General features: G+C 34.6%; 1 protein-coding gene across 4 annotated transcripts in view; it reads left to right on the top strand.

Annotated features, from left to right (window-relative positions):
- GKAP1 (G kinase anchoring protein 1) overlaps nucleotides 1–22191 on the top strand; it is an 86221-nt gene that overhangs the window by 27622 nt on the left and 36408 nt on the right. For all 4 annotated transcript variants that reach the window (XM_030293775.1, XM_030293772.1, XM_030293773.1 and 1 more), the window contains 2 exons: nucleotides 2033–2156; nucleotides 4553–4575. In XM_030293775.1, coding sequence (XP_030149635.1) covers nucleotides 2033–2156; nucleotides 4553–4575 — 147 coding nt within the window. The remainder of the gene's footprint in view (nucleotides 1–2032; nucleotides 2157–4552; nucleotides 4576–22191) is intronic.

Raw genomic sequence — 22191 nt, 5'->3', positions numbered from 1 at the left:
ATCATAGGCCTGTTACCCAAAAGCATTGGTTCTGTCAGACCATAATGACTCTCAGAGAAGGGAGGAACTCCTTTTGTATGCAGTAGCTAGTTTGATGTGATTACATTAACGTAGTCATTGAGTTTTAAGTCAATATCCACAAAAAAATTACTATAATTATTTTAGCCTAACTATCTTTATATTAACTAAAGTTTGGGATGGCATTTTATATTCTGTTCTATTACTCATTCACCAATATTTTTTTGAGTAACCAAAATGTGCTAGGCACATAATACAAAGATAAAGATATGGTCCCAGCCCTTGAATTTAGTAGAGGGAGATGTACACATAATTACTGTGTATAGTATTGACAGATGAATGTTTTCAGTGCAGTAGTAATTCAGAAAGATGGAAGAATTTTCTTTGCCTTTGATGGGGATGAGTTTTAGAAAAGGATTTTTTTTTACGTTTATTTATGAGAGAGAGTGTGTGTGCACACGCCCATGCCTGCATGCAGGGGTGGGGCAGAGAGAGAGGGGGACAGAGTATCTGAAGTGGGCTCTGTGCTGACAGCAGAGGCAGCCCAGTGTTTGAACTCATGAACTGTGAGATCATGACCTGAGCTGAAATCAGAAACTTAACTGACTGAGCCATCCAGGCACCCCTAGAACAGGATTTTTAAAGAGGAGTCTTACAAGTCATATAAAAGGTCACAGTGTAGGCAAGAGAAAGTAGGCATTGTCAGAGAAGGGGTGGCAAGAATACAGGATATGTGTGTATGAAAGGGTATAGCATAGTTGATTCGGAGTTGCTAGAGACACTTTCTGAAGGATAGGATCTAAAGAATCTTGAGCACCAGGTTAAGGAGATTTGGCTTTATAAATCTGTTGTCAGAGAGCTATTGAATATTTTTAACTGTTAGATTTATTTCAGGTTTTCATTTTAGAAACTCATGCTGTAGCAGTGTAGAAGATAGATGGAGGGGCTAAAATTAGAGGGTGTTGCAATGTCCAGCAGAAGATAGAGAAATGACAGAAGGTCTGAAGAGAACAGATGTAAGAGATCTTTAGGAGATAAACTCAACAAGACCTCATGACTAATTTGTATATAGTGTGTAGGAAGAACAGATAGAAATGACTCAGGTTTCTAGTCTACAGAGTTGTGTGATGATGGTAGCATTAAACAGGTGCTTTAACGAGAGGATCCAGTAGGGAAGGCAGGGTGAACATATTTAGCTTGGAGATGTTTACTGAACATTCCAATTGAGTTGTCTGTACATACCAAAATCATGAGTGTATCATTAGAGCTTTAAATTTTGAGAAACAAGGGTCATAAAGCAAAAGAATAGCTTAAGAGTGGAATAATGATGAGAAGAGTTTGGAGAAAAGAAGCCAGTGATGGAGACTGAAGAGTAGTTAGAAGTGTATTGAGGAAACTAAGAGGTGTTTGAAAAAATAATGTCTTTGGATTTGGCATTGAGAGGGAGGTTGACCTTAATTTTAGTGGCAGAGAACAGAGGAAGCCAGATTTGATGGGGAGGTGAGAAAGGAAGTTGACTATAGATGATTGTCTTAAGTTTGGTCCTGAAATAAAGAAGAAGAGGTGGCAACTAGGAGAGGTTATAAACCAAGGTATAGCTTTTTGTTTTTATTTTAATGTTTAAGAGGAAAGAGATTGAGTTGAAAAATAAAAAAAACAGCTATCTTTTTATACAATTTGGCTAGTTTATTTATTTTGAGAGAGAGAGATAGCATGAGCAGGGAAGGTGCAGAGAGAGAGGAAGAGAGAGAATCCCAAGCAGTTTCAGCATTGTCAGCACAGAGCCCTATGCGGGGCTCAAACTCCTGAACCTTGAGATCATGACCTGAGCTGAAATCAAGTCAGATGCTTAACCGACTGAGCCACCCAGCTGCCCCTAATGTGTTGACTTTTTAATTTGCTATTTATCTTTAAAAAATAAAACTTTATTACCTAATGGTATGTTGATTTTTTTTTTTTTTTTTTTTTTTTTTACTAGTGTTAACCAAGCTTAATTGTTGGTAATTCTTTTTAGGAGTATGAAAATGCTGAAAGTGCTTCAACTCAATCAAAGGTTATGAATAAAAAAGATAAAAGAAAGAATCATCAGGGAAAAGACAGGCCTCTTACAGTATCACTAAAAGATTTCCAATCTGAAGGTAATATATGTATGAAATCTATTATGCTAGAGAAACTATTTTAAGTCTTTTTATATGTAAGTTGTAAGTTCCTTGCTAATTTTTAAAATAAGTAAGAATTGTTTTTTTAATGTGTTACTGAGATTGTGGAAAATGTAGCCTTGTTTGGAAATAAACAATTGGGGAGAAGGGGGTGTGTAACTTAAAAGCAGTCATTAAATCCCCATAAAGCTTCAGTATGGATTTATCTTTTTGTATTTGAATTTGTCCATTTTCTAAAACTCACTGAAAATAAAAATTGTACTTGTAGTCTTTGAGTCATCTTGAAACGTTGTTGTCCTTATACATAAAGTGATTGGACTTACAGTACACCTGGAATAGTATCTTCAGATTTCATCCACTATTGGTCAACCTCTTCAAATTATCTAGAACTACACCTTAGAAAGTTAAAATACAAATTTTTAGGAGACTTATTACCAGAAAACTTCATAATATTTATATTTTTTTATTGAACAGAAAGACAAATTAAAGGCAGATCATAAAACACATTACTTTTGATGTGAGAAATGGTGAAAACCCTAAGTCTGTGCTGTAAAATATGGTAGCTACTACTCATATGTGGTTATTTAAATATAAATTAATTAAAATGAACTAAAATAAAAAATTCCTTAGTTGTGTCAGCCACATTTCAGGTGCTCAGTAGCTACGTGTAACTAGTGGCTTCTACATTAGAACAGGTATGGAACATTACTATCCTTACAGAAAATTTTATTGGATGGTGCTGTGCTTATGTCAGAATAGTTGCTGACAAAATGAGCTGCGTTTTTTCATTGTCACAGTGATCTATTTGATTCATATGAATTTAGCTCTTAATACATTGGGCATTTGTTCTGTTAGGATTAATAACACGATAGCAATAATCTAAAAAGAAAAATACAGTGAAATACTTTACCATTTTCAGAAACAAGCCTATCTGTGAAATTTGGAATACATTTAGAGCATTGTTTTGCTTTGGTGTAAGGATCAAGACAGTTTTTCCTATAGTCTGCCTCTCTTATTAAGTGGTTTTTTTGTTTGTTTGTTTGTTTGTTTGTTTGTTTAGGGGTTAAAAGAAGAGATGTATGTTAAGTTTCTTATTTGAGGTTAAAAGAAACAGGTGTATGTTAGAATTTTCAGTTTTGGTAAGAAAGATTTTATATAAGATGTATTATTAAAAACTAAGAAACATGAAAAGAAAGCTTTTTAAAACTTTATTTTTCATATGTTTGATTATAAGTACTATGTAAATTTATTAAATGGATTGAGAAAGACATCAGTATGATGCTGTTCTGGGGAAGCTAGACAACAATTTCAAGATATGATTTAAAAAGTTATGATTATTCCTCAGTTTCTTGCATCTCATTGTATGCTAAGTAGAACACACTAAAAGAATGACTTTGATGTTAGGAATAAGTAGGAAATTAGAAACAAATAGGATTTGGTAGTTTGAGCTGAAACTTGTGATTTTGACATTTACCATACTTGCAGACTCTGTTCCGATCAACAAATGCTTTAGAGAACTGGGCCAGCTTTTAAATTCTCAGTCATAAGAATGCTATTCTATTAAATTATTGTTAGTCCTTGAGAATAGACAATTTCTGCTGTGCATAAGAAGCAATGTTAGATATTAGATATCCTGATTATCTCTAATTTAAATAAGACCTCTTGCTCCCTCTTTGTACTTGAGTTTCAGCCTTGTATCTGTGTGGACTCCCTTATGTCTTTCTTTTCTTCATTCTGTAATCCTTTTCCAAAAATGCTGTGTTGTTACTAAGTCAATGATTTGTGGATCTGGATATTTTTCTTATTGCCTTCTTTTTTGTATTCATTTTATAAATATATGTCACTTTTTAAGATTTTTTTATAGTATTATCAAAGCACTATGATGTATATTTTTAAAACAAACTAAGAGGTTTAAAGGACCCAAATTACTCTTCTACTTTTTTCCCCCCACAAAGGCAGTGATCTGTACAATTTTGCAGTTATAATACCCTGTGATTTGATTTTAGATATATTTGTTCACCTCTTTGGCCAAAAAAAATTGTTTAACCAAAAACCTTATTATTTGGAATTCAAATGTGTAAAATTTAATAATACCCTGTGGTATGGGTGGCATTTACTGGGATATAAAATGTAGTCCCTAAGCTGAGCAAATTAGTAATTATGTGTTGAAATTTAACATCTTATCCCTAGAGAAGAAATCTGATATTTTAGACAACCCCCAAATGACTTCTTTAACTCTTATTATAATTTTGAAAGTCTTCTCAATTACTTTGAATATTTTTACATACTGGGTATTAATTATTAATATTAATAAAGTATTAATATTATTGTTAATTTTCTTCAGTGAAATGTCACCATTTTTTTTTCATTTACAGATCACCTTAGTAAAAAGACTGAGGTAAGTGTTATTGTAACCATCTTTATTCTAGAAAATACTTGATGATTTTAAGAATAATGTCGGTGTTTGGCAGTGCTTTTTCAGATCTAGCTATTTAAAGGGCAACCCATAGGTTTGTTGTGAGTGAATCCGGTCATGTCTGGCAATTATAAGGATGTAAAATATATTGCAGTAGATTGAAAATACTATTTGCATGAAGGAAGTATATTATTTGGCTTTAGTATCCTAATTTGTGTCTGCGTGTGCATGCGCGCACACACACACACACACACACACACACCCCAAAAGGTTACCCCATGTAAGCTTAAAATTTTAGGGAAAAGTGGTGTAACACTCCAATCTTTATTAAAAACATCCTGAAACCATGTCTGAAGATATTTAGGAATTATGGAAATTATGAGGTTAGCTGTGATTCTGTAGTTTATACCTATGGATCATATGCTACTCTTACCATTCACCATCACAAGTAGCACCACCCACACGTAACTTCCTAGGGTTATTGGTTGGTTTTCTTTTTTTTAAGACTCCAGGAACACCTGGACTTAAGTTGCTGACTTTGGCACAGGTCATGGTCTCGCAGTTTGTGAGTTCAAGCCCCACTCCAAAGTGGGGATGTTCTGTGCTAACAGCTCAAAGTCTGGAGCCTGCTTTGGATTCTGTGTCTGCCTCTCTCTCTGCCCTTCCCCGCCTCACGTTCTGTCTATCTCTCTGTCTTTCAAAAAACGAATAAGCATTAAAAAAAAATTTTTTTTTAAGGGGTGCCTGGGTGGCTCAGTCAGTTAAATGTCCTGACTTCAGCTCAGGTCATGATCTTGTGGTTTGTGAGTTTGAGCCCGTGTGGGACTTTGTGCTGACAGCTCAGAGCCTGGAGCCTGCTTTGGATTTTGTGTCTCCATCTCTGTGCCCCTCCCCTGCTCATGCTCTGTCTCTCTCAAAAATAAAGATTTAAAAAAAATTTTTTTTGATAATTTTTTTTAAAAAGACTCCAATACCAGATTTTACAAACCTTTTAGAATTGGGAGGTACTACTATAAAATATCTTCTAATATTGAGGGAAGTACTAATAAAATGTTAGTGTTATTTTCACTTCTTTAGGTACTAACTTGAAAGCTTTGCTATTCTGTTATGTATATATTCTTGTTAGTAATTCTATCAGTTGATTTTTTTTCATGGTCAGATGTTCCTTGATTTCACTTTATAGTATATAAATGGTTTTTGACCATTTTTGTTGTTGTTTCAGGTATTTACTTGACAGGTCAGAGAAATGAAATCATCTCTAAGAAAACCACATCTGAATAGCTCTGTGACTATAGTAATAATATAGTCCTTAACTTTGCACACAAGCAGAAAATTGATTTATTAAAACAGATGGTAGGATTTTTTTTAATTTAAAAACCACAGTCACCATTTCTTAGATTAAAGTTTAAATGACCACCAATACTGTCTGAGTATTCATTGTATGTCTGAAGTGTGGAAAACATGTACTTTTGAAAAACTGAGTCTATCTTTTAATCCATTGACTTCTTTGGAGGATAACTTTATGCAAATGAGAAAGCAGGTACAAATGGTACTCCCTATTCCTAAGAGACTACCAGCAACTGTTAGTAGAGGGAAAAATAATTTTTATAAACTGTTCCATGCTTATTTTTCCTGCTTTCCTGATTTGAAAGAGAAAAAAATAATGCAGAATGACAGGATCTCATCTATTTAATGTATTCAATCTAAGTTGTATTTAAACAAGCATAGGTATGTGACACAGCATATATTTTGTCTTTCATTATATTTTACAGCTGTTTTCTGATCATCTTCTGTTAAAAATAATTTGATAGGTAATAAAACTCACTTTGAATAATCCTAATGATTAAGACATTTCCTACTTTTGTAAATGCAGTCTAATTATAATTTATTTCCTATGTAACTATTTTAAGAAATTGGTCAAAAGAACATGTAATTCACATTATCCTTTGACACTTGTTAAAAATATACCAAAGTTATGTTCCATTTCCATTAGAGGTATTACTCACTTTCTTATGACTTGAATATTTAAATGTTGCAATGGTTATGCCATTGCTCTGGGAATCTAGATGAACTTTTTCAGAGAGTTCAAAAATAAGCCTGAAAAAATATTTCTGATTTCAAGTCTGAAATGAGATCTTCTTTCTACTCCTAAAAATGTATGAGTCTTTGTTACAGTGTATACTCAATAATTGACTTAATTCTTCCTATCTCTAATATGTTACTTATGCCAAGAGATTTTTTTTTCCATAGGAACTTTAAAATTCCTAACTTCTGTTGAGAACAATATGCATCTCATCCATTCCTTCTTAAATCAGGTATTTAGTGGATAAAATTCAAAAGAGAAAAGATTTTTTACTTTATTATAGATGATGAGGGGTACTTCTGGTATATTCCTCTAACTGCCAACTAAACTTGTTCTTGGGTTACATCATTCCCGTTTTGCTTATTCCATCCGTCTTGATTTTGTGTTACTAATCTCAGTGCTTTCTTTCTAGTCCCAATTATTTATAATCTTTCTCACCATGAAACATTTAGAATAAAAATGACACTATCAGGACTAGAAGATGGGAACAAGTTTTCTTCATTAAATGTCCAGGACATATTGGCTGCCACTGCTATACCAGTCCCCTACCCATTCTTCACTACAGTATAGTCAAGAATATCCCATGAGAATTCTAGACAAGAAGAATGGATAATAGAAAGGTGCTTGTATATACCTCTTAGAAACCTTAACTAATCATGCCTTTTAAGGAGCATTATTTGATCCTTAAAGTTGTTTTTGTTTTTAATACTATTGTGTTGTCTTTAAAAAAATTTTTTTTAACATTTATTTTTGAGAGGCAGCGAGAGACAGAGCACGTGCAGGGGAGGGGCAGAAAGAGAGAGGGAGACACAGAATCTGAAGCAGGGTTCAAGCTCTGAGCTGTCAGGACAGAGCCTAACATGGGGCTCGAACTCACAACTGCAAGATCATGACCTGAGCCGAAGTCAGATGCTTAACCGACTGAGCCACTGAGGTGCCCCTATTATGTTGTCTTTTTAAACACCAGTGCTGCAAGGTGGAGTGTCTCATAGGTACTGCTTTCTCTTTAGCTCCACTTTTATCTTGCCTTCCCAACCGCAATCCTTCTGGTACCATTCAGTAGCTTTAAAATTTTTAGTGATCATCATATGTCTTGAAGTCTACAAGGTCAAGTCTTCAATATTCTTGAATAGACTATCTCTAAAGAGTACCCAAGAAGTTGTAATAGTGGTTAGCAAAGGGAGGGGAAGGAGGGCTTATTGGGATAGGAAAAAGGCTTACTTTTCCCAGTGTAAATTGTTGAAGTTTTTTATTATGTCTGTGTAATATGTATTTAAAAATTATATCAAAAATAAAAAGCAATGGGTGAGTGAGGGAACTAGGGAACAAACCTGGTCTTATCTGGCTCCATAGCCTGTTTCATTTTTGTTGCACAGTGCTTCTTGTATGTCTACCTTAGATGTATGAGTTTGGAAGAATAATTTATTCATTTTAGGCCTTAGTTATGTTAGATGAAAAGTAACATTTCCAAAATTATAAATGATCAGTATGTGGCCAAATATTATGTGCTAAAAATTGAACCCCATAGTTAACACTACCAAAACTAGTTAGACCATTAAACTTTAAAAGCAAATAAATTCTACCAAGTTAAAAACAAAACAAAACAAAACAAAACAAAAATACCTCACCTAAAATCTGGCTTTACATTAGCTCTTCAGCCTGTTTCCTATTTCTCAATGTCCTGAACTGATTTTTGCTCCCATCCCTTTCCTTATTTGTATTTATTATATTTGTTGTTAGTTCTCTTTGGTTGTAAGTAAGAAGCCCAACTCAGTCCAGCACAAGCAAGAAAGAATTGCTTGTTTGATTGGTATAACCAAACCATGGAAGGTTAGGGAAAGAACTGGCCTCATAGTTGACTGGATCCAGGGATTTATGGAGGTTTAGGATTTTTCATTTCTCTCCCAAGTCTCAGTTGCTATCTATGGCTTCACCTCATGGTAGATCGCATGGTTACTGGGGGATCCTGGGGTACATCTTTACAGCTTTTCCTATAAACTGTTAGCTTTTGAGGCTTGACAGATTGAAGTTCAACTTTTCTTTGAGGAAATGAGGGAAGCAGAAATATTCCCTACATGGTATGGTTTACTTCCTATTATATCATATTAGGGGATGTAGAATGGTTATTTTTATAATAATAAAATTGATCTTGGAGAATTGGCTATTACTTACATAAATAACTGATTGAATAAATATATAAAAGAGAAGAGACAAATCTTCCATACAGAAAATTACAAATAATTTACGTAGATATTCCCCTTCCAGGAGAGGGAGCTTAACTCCCTCCACTCTTCTTGAGTATGGGTTGTACTTAGTAACTTGCTTCCAAAGAATAGAGTACAGAAAGGGAGGAAAATTAGTTTTACACTGTAGAAACCTGGTAAACAGAACCTTGACCAGGTGATCAATATTAATATTATTAGTGATATTTCATGTTGATAGCATGCCATCTTGATATGATGTGATGAGAATGACCTATACTTGTGTGATTTTCCTTGCAAAAAACACATAAAACCAGTCAAAAACATTAGACAAATCCAAATTAAGGGACATTCTGCAAAATACCTGACCTGAATGACTAGTATTGCTCAAAACTATCAAGGTCACTAAAAACAAAGTCTGAGAAATTGACATTGACCAGAGAAGGCTAAGGAGACATGACAACTAAATGTAGTATATCCCAGGTGGAATCTTGGAACAGAAAAAGAACATTAGGGGAAAACTAGTATAATCCAAATAAAGCGTGGAATCTAGTTATACTGTTGTACCAATGTTGGTTGTTTAGTGGGAAAGCATACTATAATAATGTAAGATGTTATCAACAGGGGAAACTGAGTAAGAGATATATGGAAATTGTACTATCCAAAATTTTACGTAAATCTAAGAGTATTTTAAAATTAAAAGTTTAATTTAGGGGCACCTGGGTGGTTCAGTTGGTTAAGCGTCCGACTGTTGGTTTCAGCTCAGGTCATGATCTCGCCGTTCATCAATTCGAGCCCCATGTTGGACTCTGTGTTGACTCGAGTCTGCTGGGGATTCTCTCTCTCTCTCTCTCTTTCTCCTTCTCTCTTTCTCCTTCTCTCTTTCTCCTTCTCTCTCTCTCTCTCTCTGTCTCTCTGCCCCTCCCCAACGCTCTGGTTTCTCAAAATAAATAAATAAAAAGTTTATTTTAAAACTTGATCAGTGGGTTCAAGTGTTGTCAACCATTATAAAGTTTCCCCTTAATGCTTTTAGCAACTATTAATGATTATTTCCTTTATCCATTATGTTTTTAGAGCATATTTTTCATTAAATTAAAATTTTTACTTCAAGAATACATGCATATGGTAATAATTGAATGGTAGAGGAGAATTTATGAAACCAGTAGTCTCCCAGCCATTGCCCTTCCCTTACTACTTAAAAAAAATTTTTTTTAATGTTTATTTTTGAGAGAGAGGGAGAGAGACAGATCGTGAGTGGGGGAGGGGCAGAGAGACATGAAGACACATAATCCGAAGCAGTCACCAGGTTCTGAGCTATCAGCACAGAGCCCGATGTGGGGCTCGAACTCAAAAACTGTGAGATCATGACCTGAGCCGAAGTCAGACGCTTAACCGACTGAGTCACCCAGGTGACCCCCCTTACTACTTTTTAAAAATCATTCTCATATGTCATGATTGACCCTGCATGAAGCATGCAAAAGTGTTTAGAGCTTTTCTGAACATACTGTATTTTTTCATGCTGCCTTGTCTACCTATGTATTCTTCCCTACCATCTTTCTCAGTGGTATCTTATGCATGAATAGTTGTTAGTTCTGGGATGGGAGTGAAGTCAGGAACAACCCATGTTGCCATCTTGGTGATGTCACTCCCCTTCCATCTTTATTTGGCTAACTATGCTTCAGAACTTGGCTAAAGAGTCATTTTTTTCCTGGTCTTATTTAGATGCCCAGGATATTCTGTATGTACTTCATAGCACTCAACACTTTTATCATTGTTTTGCTTCTTCTCTAGAATGAGTTCCTAGAGGTCTGGGACTATATGTTGTTGATTTAGTTTTCCTGTTAGTTCTAATTCCCTTCACATAGTAGGTAATGTAAATGGAAGTTGGTTGATGAATGAATGAATGTCCTGCTTTCTCACTAAAACCTTCTCTAGCCTTTTTTGGGTCTGTTTCTCCCATGTATTTTTACAATATATCAGAAGCACATTGATTTTATTTCTTCTGTCTGTTCAAGCACATTGTTAGGGCCTTCCATTTAATGGAGCATTGCATGTAGGTAGAATTCTGAGACTGCATCCTTACTCAGCAAGAAAAAATTCCACTATTGACTAATTATGTGTGCCATTTATAAAGAGGAAGAAGTGGCTGCATGTCTTATAGATACTTGCTATTTCTGACATGTCTGTAGAAGAGCACTTAATTGTATTTATTATTATGTGTTAATTTTCATGTTTTTCCGTAGATAATGAATTCCATGAGAGTAGCCCATATGTAGCATAATAAGAGCTTAATAAGTAAATATTTCAAGTTTAAGACTTGAATCTACCAGGATCTAAGGGAGGAGAAGAAAGTAGACTTACATCATATATAATGTCATCTTTAATATTATAGCTCATTTAATAATGCCATTATTTAGATTTCCCCTTGGATAAGTTAAAAGCACTCAAATGTATCAAAAGAGAAATCGTGCATGTAGATAGAGCATTTGAGGTTTGCATGTTACTATATATTAATGTATCTTAAAACTGTAAAGCTGGGAGACTGTTCTTCTAAAGGTGCCTTGCATCCCCTGGAAGTTTAAAAGGAATGTTGATCAAGCATTAATATTTGTCAGTTTATTCTATAAATGATGTGTTCTTCAATTAGGAAATAGGGACTCAATAGGAAGGTAGGTTTGTTTTTTTATTTTATTTTTTTTAATTTATTTTTTTTAATATATGAAATTTATTGTCAAGTTGGTTTCCATACAACACCCAGTGCTCATCCCAAAAGATGCCCTCTTCAATGCCCATCACCTCCCCTTCCCTTCCTCCCACCCCCCCATCAACCCTCAGTTTGTTCTCAGTTTTTAAGGGTCTCTTACGCTTTGGCTCTCTCCCAGTCTAAACTCATTTTTTTTTTTTCCTTCACCTCCCCATGGGTTTCTGTTAAGTTTCTCAGGATCCACATAAGAGTGAACACATATGGTATCTGTCTTTCTCTGTATGGCTTATTTCACTTAGCATCACACTCTTCAGTTCCATCCACGTTGCTACAAAACGCCATATTTCATTCTTTCTCATTGCCACGTAGTACTCAACAATAGCCAAATTGTGGAAAAAGCCTAAATGTCCATCAACTGATGAATGGATAAAGAAATTGAGGTTTGTTTTTTTAATTGAAGTATAATTTACACACAATAGAATGTACAGGTCTTAAGTGTGCAGTTTGATGAAGTTTGACACATAAATATAACTATACGAACCTACATCCCTAACAAGGTAAAGAACATTTTCCATCACACCAGTAAGTTCCCTGCTGCCCTATGCCATTTTCTCATGTACTCATCTGCCCCCTCTTCCCACAGGCAACCAATGTTGTGATATCTATCACCATAGATTAATTTTGCCTCTTTATTTAAAGTAAAGCATACAATATGTTATTCTTTGGACTGGCTCTTTCCCTCCCAAAATGTTGAAGGTTTATCGATATTGTGTGTATCAGTACTTTTTTTCCTTTTCATTGCTAGGTTGTATTCCATGGTGTGAATATATCATAATGTGTTTATTTATTCTATTGATGGACATTTAGTTTCCTTTTTTTGCCATTATGAATAAGGCTGTTAGAGCATTTTTTAAAATCAATTTATTTAGGTGTAATACAATAAAAGCTATCCATTTTAAGTGTATAATTCAGTCGATTTTAGTTTATTTAGAGTTGTGCAGCCATTACCATAATCTGATTTTAGAATATTTCTATAACCCCCGAAGAAACCTTGTGCACATGACCAGTTATTCCCCATACCCCTTTTGCCCAGCCAGCCACCAGCTTCTCCCCCACCCCCACCAGCTTAAGTAACAAGTAATATATGTGGTCTGCATAGATTTGCCTGTTCTGGACATTTAGTATAAATGGAATCATACAAAATGTGGTTTTTTGAGATTTCTTAACACTTAGCATGATGTTTTTACAAGTTCGTTTATGTTGTAGCATGTATCAGTGCTTCATTCCTTTTTATTGTTAATAGTATTCCATTGTATTTGATTTTATTTACACATTCATCAGTTGGACATTTGGGTTGTTTCTACTTTTTAAATTATAAATAATACTCCTATGAACATTCAAGTCTTTTTATGAACATATGTTTAATTTCCCTTAGGTAAAAACCTAAGAATGAAATTGCCATGTCATGGGGTAGATGTATGTTTGTTTTTTTCTTATTTTTTATTTTTTTATTTTTTTAAGTTTGTTGTTGTTATTATTATTATTATTATTATTATTATTATTATTTTTGAGAGAGAGAATGAACAAGCAGGGGAGGGGCAGAGAGGAGAGAAAGAATCACAAGCAGACTCCGTGCCATTAGTGCAGAGCCCAGTGTGGTGCTCGAACTCATGAACTGTGAGATCATGACCCGAGCTGAGATCAAGAGTCCTGATACTAAACCAACAACGCCACCCAGGTGCCCCTATTTTTCTTTCTTGTTTTTAAATTTGAGTGTATTTGGCACACAATGTTATATTAGTTTCAGGTGTACAACATAGTAATTTGACGAGTTTGTATGTTATGCTGTGCTCATCACAGGTGTAGCTATCACATATAGCATTGTTATAATATCATTGGCTATATTCCTTATGCTGAGTCTTTTGTTGCCTTGATGTATGTATGTTCAACTGTAAGAAACTACTTACAGTTTTTCAAAGTAGATGTACTATTTTACCCTTGTGGAGTTATAGGAGTTTATGAAATAAGGAAAGTTATTTTTGCATTCCTGGTAGGGAGGCTGACAAAAGGTTTTTATGATGCTAGCTTTAGTTCCTTTCACTATAAATGAAGATGCAGTTTCAATAATTGTTTGTATTTCTATATGCCACTAACAGCAGACAGTGTAATTAAAATCAGTATTTTTTTTTATAATAATGCATTATAATAACACCTTGCAATAAACTTAATAAAGATGTGGAAGGGCCTATATTGGGAAAATTTTAAACTTTATTGCAAGAGAGTAAAGACTTAAATGGAGGAATATACCTTGACTTATTGTCATAAAGATGTCACTTTTTCTCAAATTAATTTATAAAATCAGTGCAATCCCAATCAAAATCACAATTTAGTTTATTTTTTTGAATTTTTATTAAAAAATTTTTTAATGTTTGTTTATTTTTGAGAGAGACAGAGTATGAGCAGGGAGAGGGAGAGAGAGGGAGACACAGAATCCAAAGCAGGCTCCAGGCTCTGAGAGGTCAGCACAGAGTCCCACATGGGTCTTGAACTTAAGGAACCATAAGATCATGACCTGAGCCAAAGTCGGATCCTTACCAACTGAGCCACCCAGGCACCCCACAATTCAGTTTTTTCTTAATTGAAGTAAAGTTGACCTGCAATATTACATTAGTTTCAGGTATATAATGTAATGATTCAACATTCATTCGTATACCGTACAGATTGCTCACTACAGTAAGTGTAGTTACCATCTGTCCCCATATAAAGTTATTACAATATTACTGAGAATGTTGCCTATGTTGTACTTTAAATCCCCATGATTTATTTATTTTATAACTGGAAGCTTGTGTATCTTTAAAAAAATTTTTTAATGTTTATTATTGAGAGACAGAGAGAGACAGAGCATGAGCATGGGAGGAGCAGAGAGACAGGGAGACTCAGAATCGGAAGCAGGCTCCAGGCTCTGAGCTGTCAGCACAGAGCCCGACACGGGGCTCAAACTCACAAACCATGAGATCATGACCTGAGCTGAAGACAGATGCTCAACCAACTGAGCCACCCAGGCGCCCCTGGAAGCTTGTATATCTTAATCTCCTTCATCTGTGTTTCCCACGACCATCCCCTTGTCTCTGGCAACCACCAGTTCTCTGCATTTATGAGTCTGTTTTGTTTTGACAATTTAGGTTTTTTTTTTTTTTAATGTTTATTTCTGAGAGAGAGATTGATAGAGTGTGAGCAGGGGAGGAGCAGAGAAAGGGAGACACAGAATCCAAAACAGGCCCCAGGCTCTGAGCTGTCAGCACAGAGCCTGATGCAGGGCTCGAACTCACAGACGGCAAGATCATGACCTGAGCTGAAGTCAGATGCTTAACCGACTGAGCCACCCAGGCGCCCTGACAATTTAGTTTTTAAACTGAAAACTAAAGCACTTGTAAAACATTAATATGGAAATGCAAAGGACCAAGAATAACCAAAACATTCTTGAAGAAAAAGATAGGAGAATTTGCCCAACCAGGTATCAAAATTTTTCATAAATTTTTTTTAATGTTTGTTTATTTTTGAGAGAGAGGTAGGTTGCAAGTTGGGGAGGGGCAGAGAGGGAGAGACAGATTCGGAAGCAGGCTCCAGACTGAGCTGTCAGCACAGAGCCCCATGCGGGGCTCAAACCCACGAACCATGAGATCATGACCTGAGCCAAAGTCAGACACTTAACCGACTAAGCCACCCAGGTGTCCCTCAAGATTTTTTATAAAATTAATAATTAGTATAGTAGGTATAGGGATAATGATTAATAAATAGCCATTAGCACAAAAATAGCACAGAAACAGGCCAACCACTGTGTAACCTTGATCTGTAACAGAGTGATGTGGAATAGTACTGGGTAAAAGATGAACTTTTTAAAATAAATTATTTTGGGGCAGTTGAGTATTTTTATGGAAAACAAGATTTGATTATTACTTCATATCATACATAAAAATTTCTCCACAGTGGATCAAAAACCTAAAAGTCAGAGGCAATGTTATAAAGCTTTTAGGTGCTAATATAGGAATATTTTTATAACTTTAGGGTAGGAAAGACACAAAACCCACTAGATTCAAATTTATACATTAAATTAAGGACTTCTTTCCATCAAAATATATTAGAAAAGTGAAAGGATAATCTTCAGCATAGGAAAAGATTTTTTTCCACAATAGAACTCAATTGAAGAATGGATGAAAAAACAAGTACTCACAAAAGAGTGTATATATATATATATATATATATATATATGTATGTACATGTATATATATATACACACACACACACACACACATATATATATATATATATATATGGCCTAAAAACATATGAAAAGATGTTTAACTTCAGTAGTAATCATGAAAATGCAAATTAAAACCACAGTGAGAATATTAATTAACCTCCAGTTTGGCAAAAACCAAAGCATCTCATGATTTGAATTGTTGGTGAGGATACGAAATAATGGTATATACTGCTTATGAAAAGGTGACTTGTTACAAACAGTTTTGTTCCACATAGTACTGGAAGTCCTAGCCAGGGCAATTAGGCAAGAAAGAGCAATAAAAGACATCCAGATTGGAAAGGAAGAAGTAAAACTGTCACTCTTTGTAGATGATATGATGTTGTGTATAGAAAAGACCCAATAAAGACCTCACCAAAAAACTGTTAGAACTAATGAAGTGTATGTAATCAATATACAAAAATCTGTTGCATTTCTATATACTAATAATAACAAATTATCAGGGAAATTAACACAATCCCATTTACAGTTGTATCAATAAAATACATAGGAATAAATTTAACCAAGGAGTTGAAAGACTTGTACCCTGAAAACTATAATTGTTGAAAGAAATTGAGGAAGGCACAAATAAATGGAAAGATATCCCACGCTCATGGATTGGAAGAATTAATATTATTTAAATGTCCAAACAACCCAAAACAATGTACAGGTTTCAATGCACTCTCTATCAAAATTCCAGTGGGATTTTTCAGAGAAATAGAACAAACAATCCTAAAATTTGTATGGAATCACAAAAGACCATGTATAACCAAAGCAATCTTGAGAAAGAACAACAAAGCTGGAAGTATCATGCTCCCCGATTTCAAACTGTACTGGAGTTACAGTAATCAAAGCAGTATGCTATTGGCATAAAAACAGACACAGATCAATGGAACAGAATAGAGAGCTCAGAAATAAATCCACACATATGTGGATGACAAAGGAAGCAAGACTATAGAATGGGGAAGGACAGTCTCTTCAATAAATGGTGTTGGGAAAACTGGACCAATGTCTTATACCATACACAAAAATTAACTTAAAATGGATTGAAGATATAAATGTAAGACTTAAAACCATAAAATTCCTAGAAAAGTTAGCAAGAAGAAGAAGAAATAAAGAAGGAGGAAGAAAAATGAAATCTTGCCATGTGTGATAACATGATGGACCTAGTGGGTGTTATGCTAAGAGATACAAGTCAGACAGAGAAAGACAAATACTATATGATTTCATTTATATGTGGCTTCTAAAAAACAAAACTAAGAAACAGAACTCATAAATAGACTCATAAATAGAGAAGAAACTAGTGGCTGCCAGAGGGGAGGGTGGTGGAGGAATAGGTAAAATGGAGAGATTAAGAAATACAACTTCCAGGCAAGGTTGCGGAGAAAAAGGATCTCTTTTGCACTGCTGGTGGGAATGGAAACTGGTGCAGCCACTCTCGAAAACAGTATGGAGGTTCCTCAAAAAATTAAAAATAGAACTACCCCTGACCCAGCAATTGCACTACTAGGTATTTATCCAGGGATACAGATATGCTGTCTCAAAGGGGCACATGCACCCCAGTGTTTACAGCAGCACTATCAATAATAGCCAAAGTATGGAAGGAGCCCAAATGTCCATCGATGGATGAATGGATAAAGAAGATGTGGTATATATATACAATGGAATATTATTGGGCAATCAGAAAGAATGAAATCTTGCCATTTGCAACTACGTGGATGGAACTAGAGGGTATTATGCTAAGTGAAATTAATCAGAGGAAGACAAATATCATATGAATTCACTCATATGAGAATTTTAAGACACAGAACAGATGAACACAAGGGAAGGGAAGCAAAAATAACATAAAAACAGGGAAGGGGACAAAACATAAGAGACTTTTAAATATGGAGAACAAACAGGGTTACTGGAGGGGTTGTGGGAGAAAGGATGGGCTAAATGGGTAAGGGGCATCAAGGAATCTACTCCTGAAATCATTGTTGCACTATATGCTAACTAACTTGGATGTAAATTTAAAAAATAAAATAAAAATTAATTAAAAAAAAGAATTATGTGTGTGAGGAAGCGGTTGAAACACTCTAGGCAAATAAAGGACCATATAAATACTGAAAAAAAAATACAACTGCCAGTTATAAAATGAAAAAGTTATAGGGCATAACATATAAGTTCTATAAGCATAGGGAATATAATAATATAGCATTGTATTACAACATGGAATGGTGACTGTACTTACTGTGGTGAGCATCATGTAATGTATAGAATTGTTGAATCACTGTGTTGTACACCTGAAATGAATTTAGTATTGTATGTCAACTATACTTCAACTTAAAAAAAACTCCTAGAAGAAAACCTAGGTGGCAAGTTGGATACCACTGTTGGCAATGATTTTTTGGATTTGATGCCCAAAGCAGAGGCAACAAAAACAAACAAGTGGGACGACATCAAAGTAAAAACTTTTTGCACTCCAAAGGAAACCATCATCAAAATGATGTGGAAGAAATGGATGGAAGAGAATATTTGCAAATCATATATCTAATAAGGGGTTGGTATTCAAAATATATATTAAAAAGTTGTACAATTCAAGAGCTAAAGCCCAAACATGTTGTTCACTAAAAAATGGGCTGAGGGGGGCACCTGGGTGGCTCAGTTGGTTGAGCATCCGACTTTGACTCAGGTCATGATGTCGTGATCAGTGGGTTTGAGCCCCACATCAAGCTCTGTGCTGACAGCTCGGTGCCTGGAGCCTACTTCGGATTCTGTGTCTACCTCTCTATCTGCACCTTTCCCGCTCGTACTTTGTCTCTCTGTCTCTGTGTCAGTCTCTCAAAAATAAATAAAAACATTTAAAAAACTGGGCTGAGGATATGAATAGACATTTTCCCAAAGAAAACATACAGATGGCCAATAGGTACATGAGGAGATGCTCAACATCACTAATCATCAGGAAAATGCAAACTCAAACCACAGTGAGATATCACCTCACACCTGTTAGAATAGCTGTTATCAAAAAGGACAAGAAATAACAAATGTTGGCAAAGGTGTGGAGAAAAGGGAATCCTTACGCGTTGTTGGTGGGAATGCAGAGGTGCAACTGCTATGGAAACCAATATGGAGGTTCCTTAAAAAATTAAAAATGGAACTATCGTATGACCCAGCAATTCCACTTCTGGGTATTTATATGAAGAAAAGAAAACACTAATTTGAAAAGATACATGCATCCACATGTTCAGTGCAGCATTATTTATAAGAGCCAAGACCTAGAAACAGCTTAAGTTTCACCAGCAAATGATTGGATAAAGAAATCATGGTACATGTATTACAATGGAATATTCAGCCATAAAAAAAAAAATGAAGTCTTGCCATTTATGAGAACATGGATGGACTTTGGTATTATGCTAAATGAAATAAGTCAAAGACAAATAATATATGATCTCACCTATATGTGGAATCTAAAACAAAAAACAAACAAAAAAACCCCAAGCCAAGATCATAGTTACAGAGAACTGATTGGGGGTGAGGGAACAGGCAAAATGGGTGGAGGGAAGCAAAAAGTACAGTTACAGTTGTAAAATAAGTCATGGAGATATAATGTATAGCATGGTGACTGCAGTTAATAGTGTATTACTTATTTGAAATCTTAAATGTTTTCATCATAGAAAAAATGTTCTGTAACTGTATGGTAACATGTTAATTAGACTAAATAACTGTGGTGATCATTTTGCAGTATATACCAATGAATTATGTTATATACCTGAAACTAACGTAATGCTCTATGTCAATTATACCTCAATAAGAAATACTTAAAAATTTAAAAATTAAATAAAAATTGTAAGTAAAAATTAGTTTTCCAAACTGAAGTTGAAGATGCCCATAACCCACAACCCAGCACTTTTACTCCCGAGTACATACTCTGTAGTAATGTGTGCTTATGTGGACCACTATACCTATATGAGAGTTTAAAGCATCATTGTTCGTTAAGATCAAAACCTGTAAAGAATCTAAATGCCCATCAACCATGAAATAAATAACAAACTGGCAAATTTAGTCAATGGAATACTAGTCAGCATTGAAAGTGAATGAATTATTACCAGGAACAACATGATTTCATAAAAAGTTCAAAAACAAGCAAAATTGAACTTAATGTTTAGGGATGCATGCATAGGTTGACAGGCAATAAAGTCAAAGAGATTATCACAGGAAGTTCAGATAGTCACCCCCTTAATGGAGAAGAAAGGAGAAGCAAGGAATCTTCTGGGGCACTAGGAGAGTTTTATAAATACCTTGACAGTAACTTGTAAGCATGTCATTTTTTATAATCTTCAAACTGTATATATGCTTTGTATGTGCTTAACATGAGTAGACCTAAGGGTATTATGTTAAGTGAAAGAAGTCGGACTGAGAAAGACAAGTACCATATGATAACACTCATATATGGAATTTAATAAATGAATAAAGAAACAAAAAGAATCAGACCTGCAAATATAGAGAACAAACTGATGGTTGCCAGAGGACGGTGGAATGGGGGGGGGGGATGGGCAAAATGGGTGAAGGGGAGTGGGAGATAACAGACTTCTAGAATGAATAAATCATAGGAATAAAAGGCACAGCATAGGGAATATAGTCAGTGATATTGTAATAGTGATGTATGTTGACAGATGGTAGCTACACTTGTGAACATAACAGAATATAGAGAAGTTGAATCACTATGTGGTACACCTAAATCTAATATAACATTGTGTGTCAACTATACTCAAATTTAAAAACTCAAAAAAATAAAAGCTTAGAATTGGATTTTCTTTATGCAAGTGGCAAAAGAGAAATTATTTTTCAAAAAGATCCTATTTGCAGTAGCAACAAAAAAAATTACAAGATACTTAAAGATCTAAGTATGCAGAAACTATATGGAACAAACTATAAAATTTTATTGAAAGACAAAGATGATCTACATAGATAGACATGCTGTTTGTGTGGATAAGCTTTATTATAATAAAAGTAACAATTTTTCCCAAATTGTCTTTGCATTTCCAATGAAAATCCTAAAAGCTTTTTTCCCCCTAAGAACTCAACAGATTACTAATATTGAAGAACAAAGGCTACATAATAGCCAAGAGCTCCTTAAAGAAGAACTGTATTTAATGTATTACCTATCATTCATCAATATTCCACATATGCAGTGGTCTGTTTTTGGGCATTTTCGGTGATTGATTTGTTCCTGTGCTAATTCCACAGTGCGCTCATTAGTTAACATTATAATGTCTTACATGTGGAAAAGCAAGGGACAGTTGTTAGTCATATTGGGAAAAAGTCAAATTGATCTCGATATTTTATCATTAATTCAAATCTATTCCACATAGATTAAATACTTCTATGTGAAAGGCAATTAATTGTAAACCCCATACAACTAGAAAATATGGAATATATATTTGACTCTATACATAGAGAAAATCTTACCAAAAACACTGTAAAATGAAATGTTGGTAAATTGTTATTCAAAATGAATAACTTATATTTTCAAAACTTATATTTACAAAAAGAGCAAAAAGATAGTAAAAAACCCACAAAACAAAGTTGAGAGAAAGTATTTTCAAAACAGAACTCCTAGAAAATTATTATCCAGATACAGAAAGAACTCCTATTACATGATTAAAAAGGAAATGGCTGTCTTGTTTTCTTGCTATCTCAAAGGATAGAAATTTTAAATATAGGTAAAAGACATCAAGCATTTTATAAAATGGAAATACGATAGCCAAAAAAATCCCGTAAAAAATGTCCAACCTTGGTACTATCAGAGAAATGCAAATTAAGACCACTCTGCAATACCTGATAGGCAAAAATTACGAAGTTTGAAAATCTTAAGAGTCAGAGGTTCTAGATGAATGGGATTGATTATAGGTCAGTTTACATTGAAGGGAATATAAATTAGTATAAATGTTGTGTTTTTGTAAAATCGAATATACATTATAACCGAGGTAGCAAATATTCTAGGCTTTGGGGCACATCCTATCTTTATCACAACTACTGAACTTGGTCACTGTAGTATAAAAGCAGCCACAGGCAATACATAAATGAATGAGCATGACTGTGTTTTAATATAACTTTTTTTGCAAAAAAGGCAACAAGCTTCTTTTGGGCCATAGTTTGGTAACCCTTGATACGACTTAACGATTTAGTAGTTTACTTGTTCATAGGTATAGATGCCCTAGAGATACTTATGTGTGTCCTGGGAGCCTGGCATATGTAACATGGATGAATCCAAAAGAGCATGGTGAGTGAAAGGTCTCAGACTACATCAGAGTGATAACCAAATTATAAA

Source organism: Lynx canadensis, chromosome D4 (genome assembly GCF_007474595.2).
Source record: "Lynx canadensis isolate LIC74 chromosome D4, mLynCan4.pri.v2, whole genome shotgun sequence".
Taxonomy (NCBI): domain Eukaryota; kingdom Metazoa; phylum Chordata; class Mammalia; order Carnivora; family Felidae; genus Lynx; species Lynx canadensis.
Note: the sequence above shows the minus strand (reverse complement) of the source record. Positions and strands in the feature narration are given on the sequence as shown.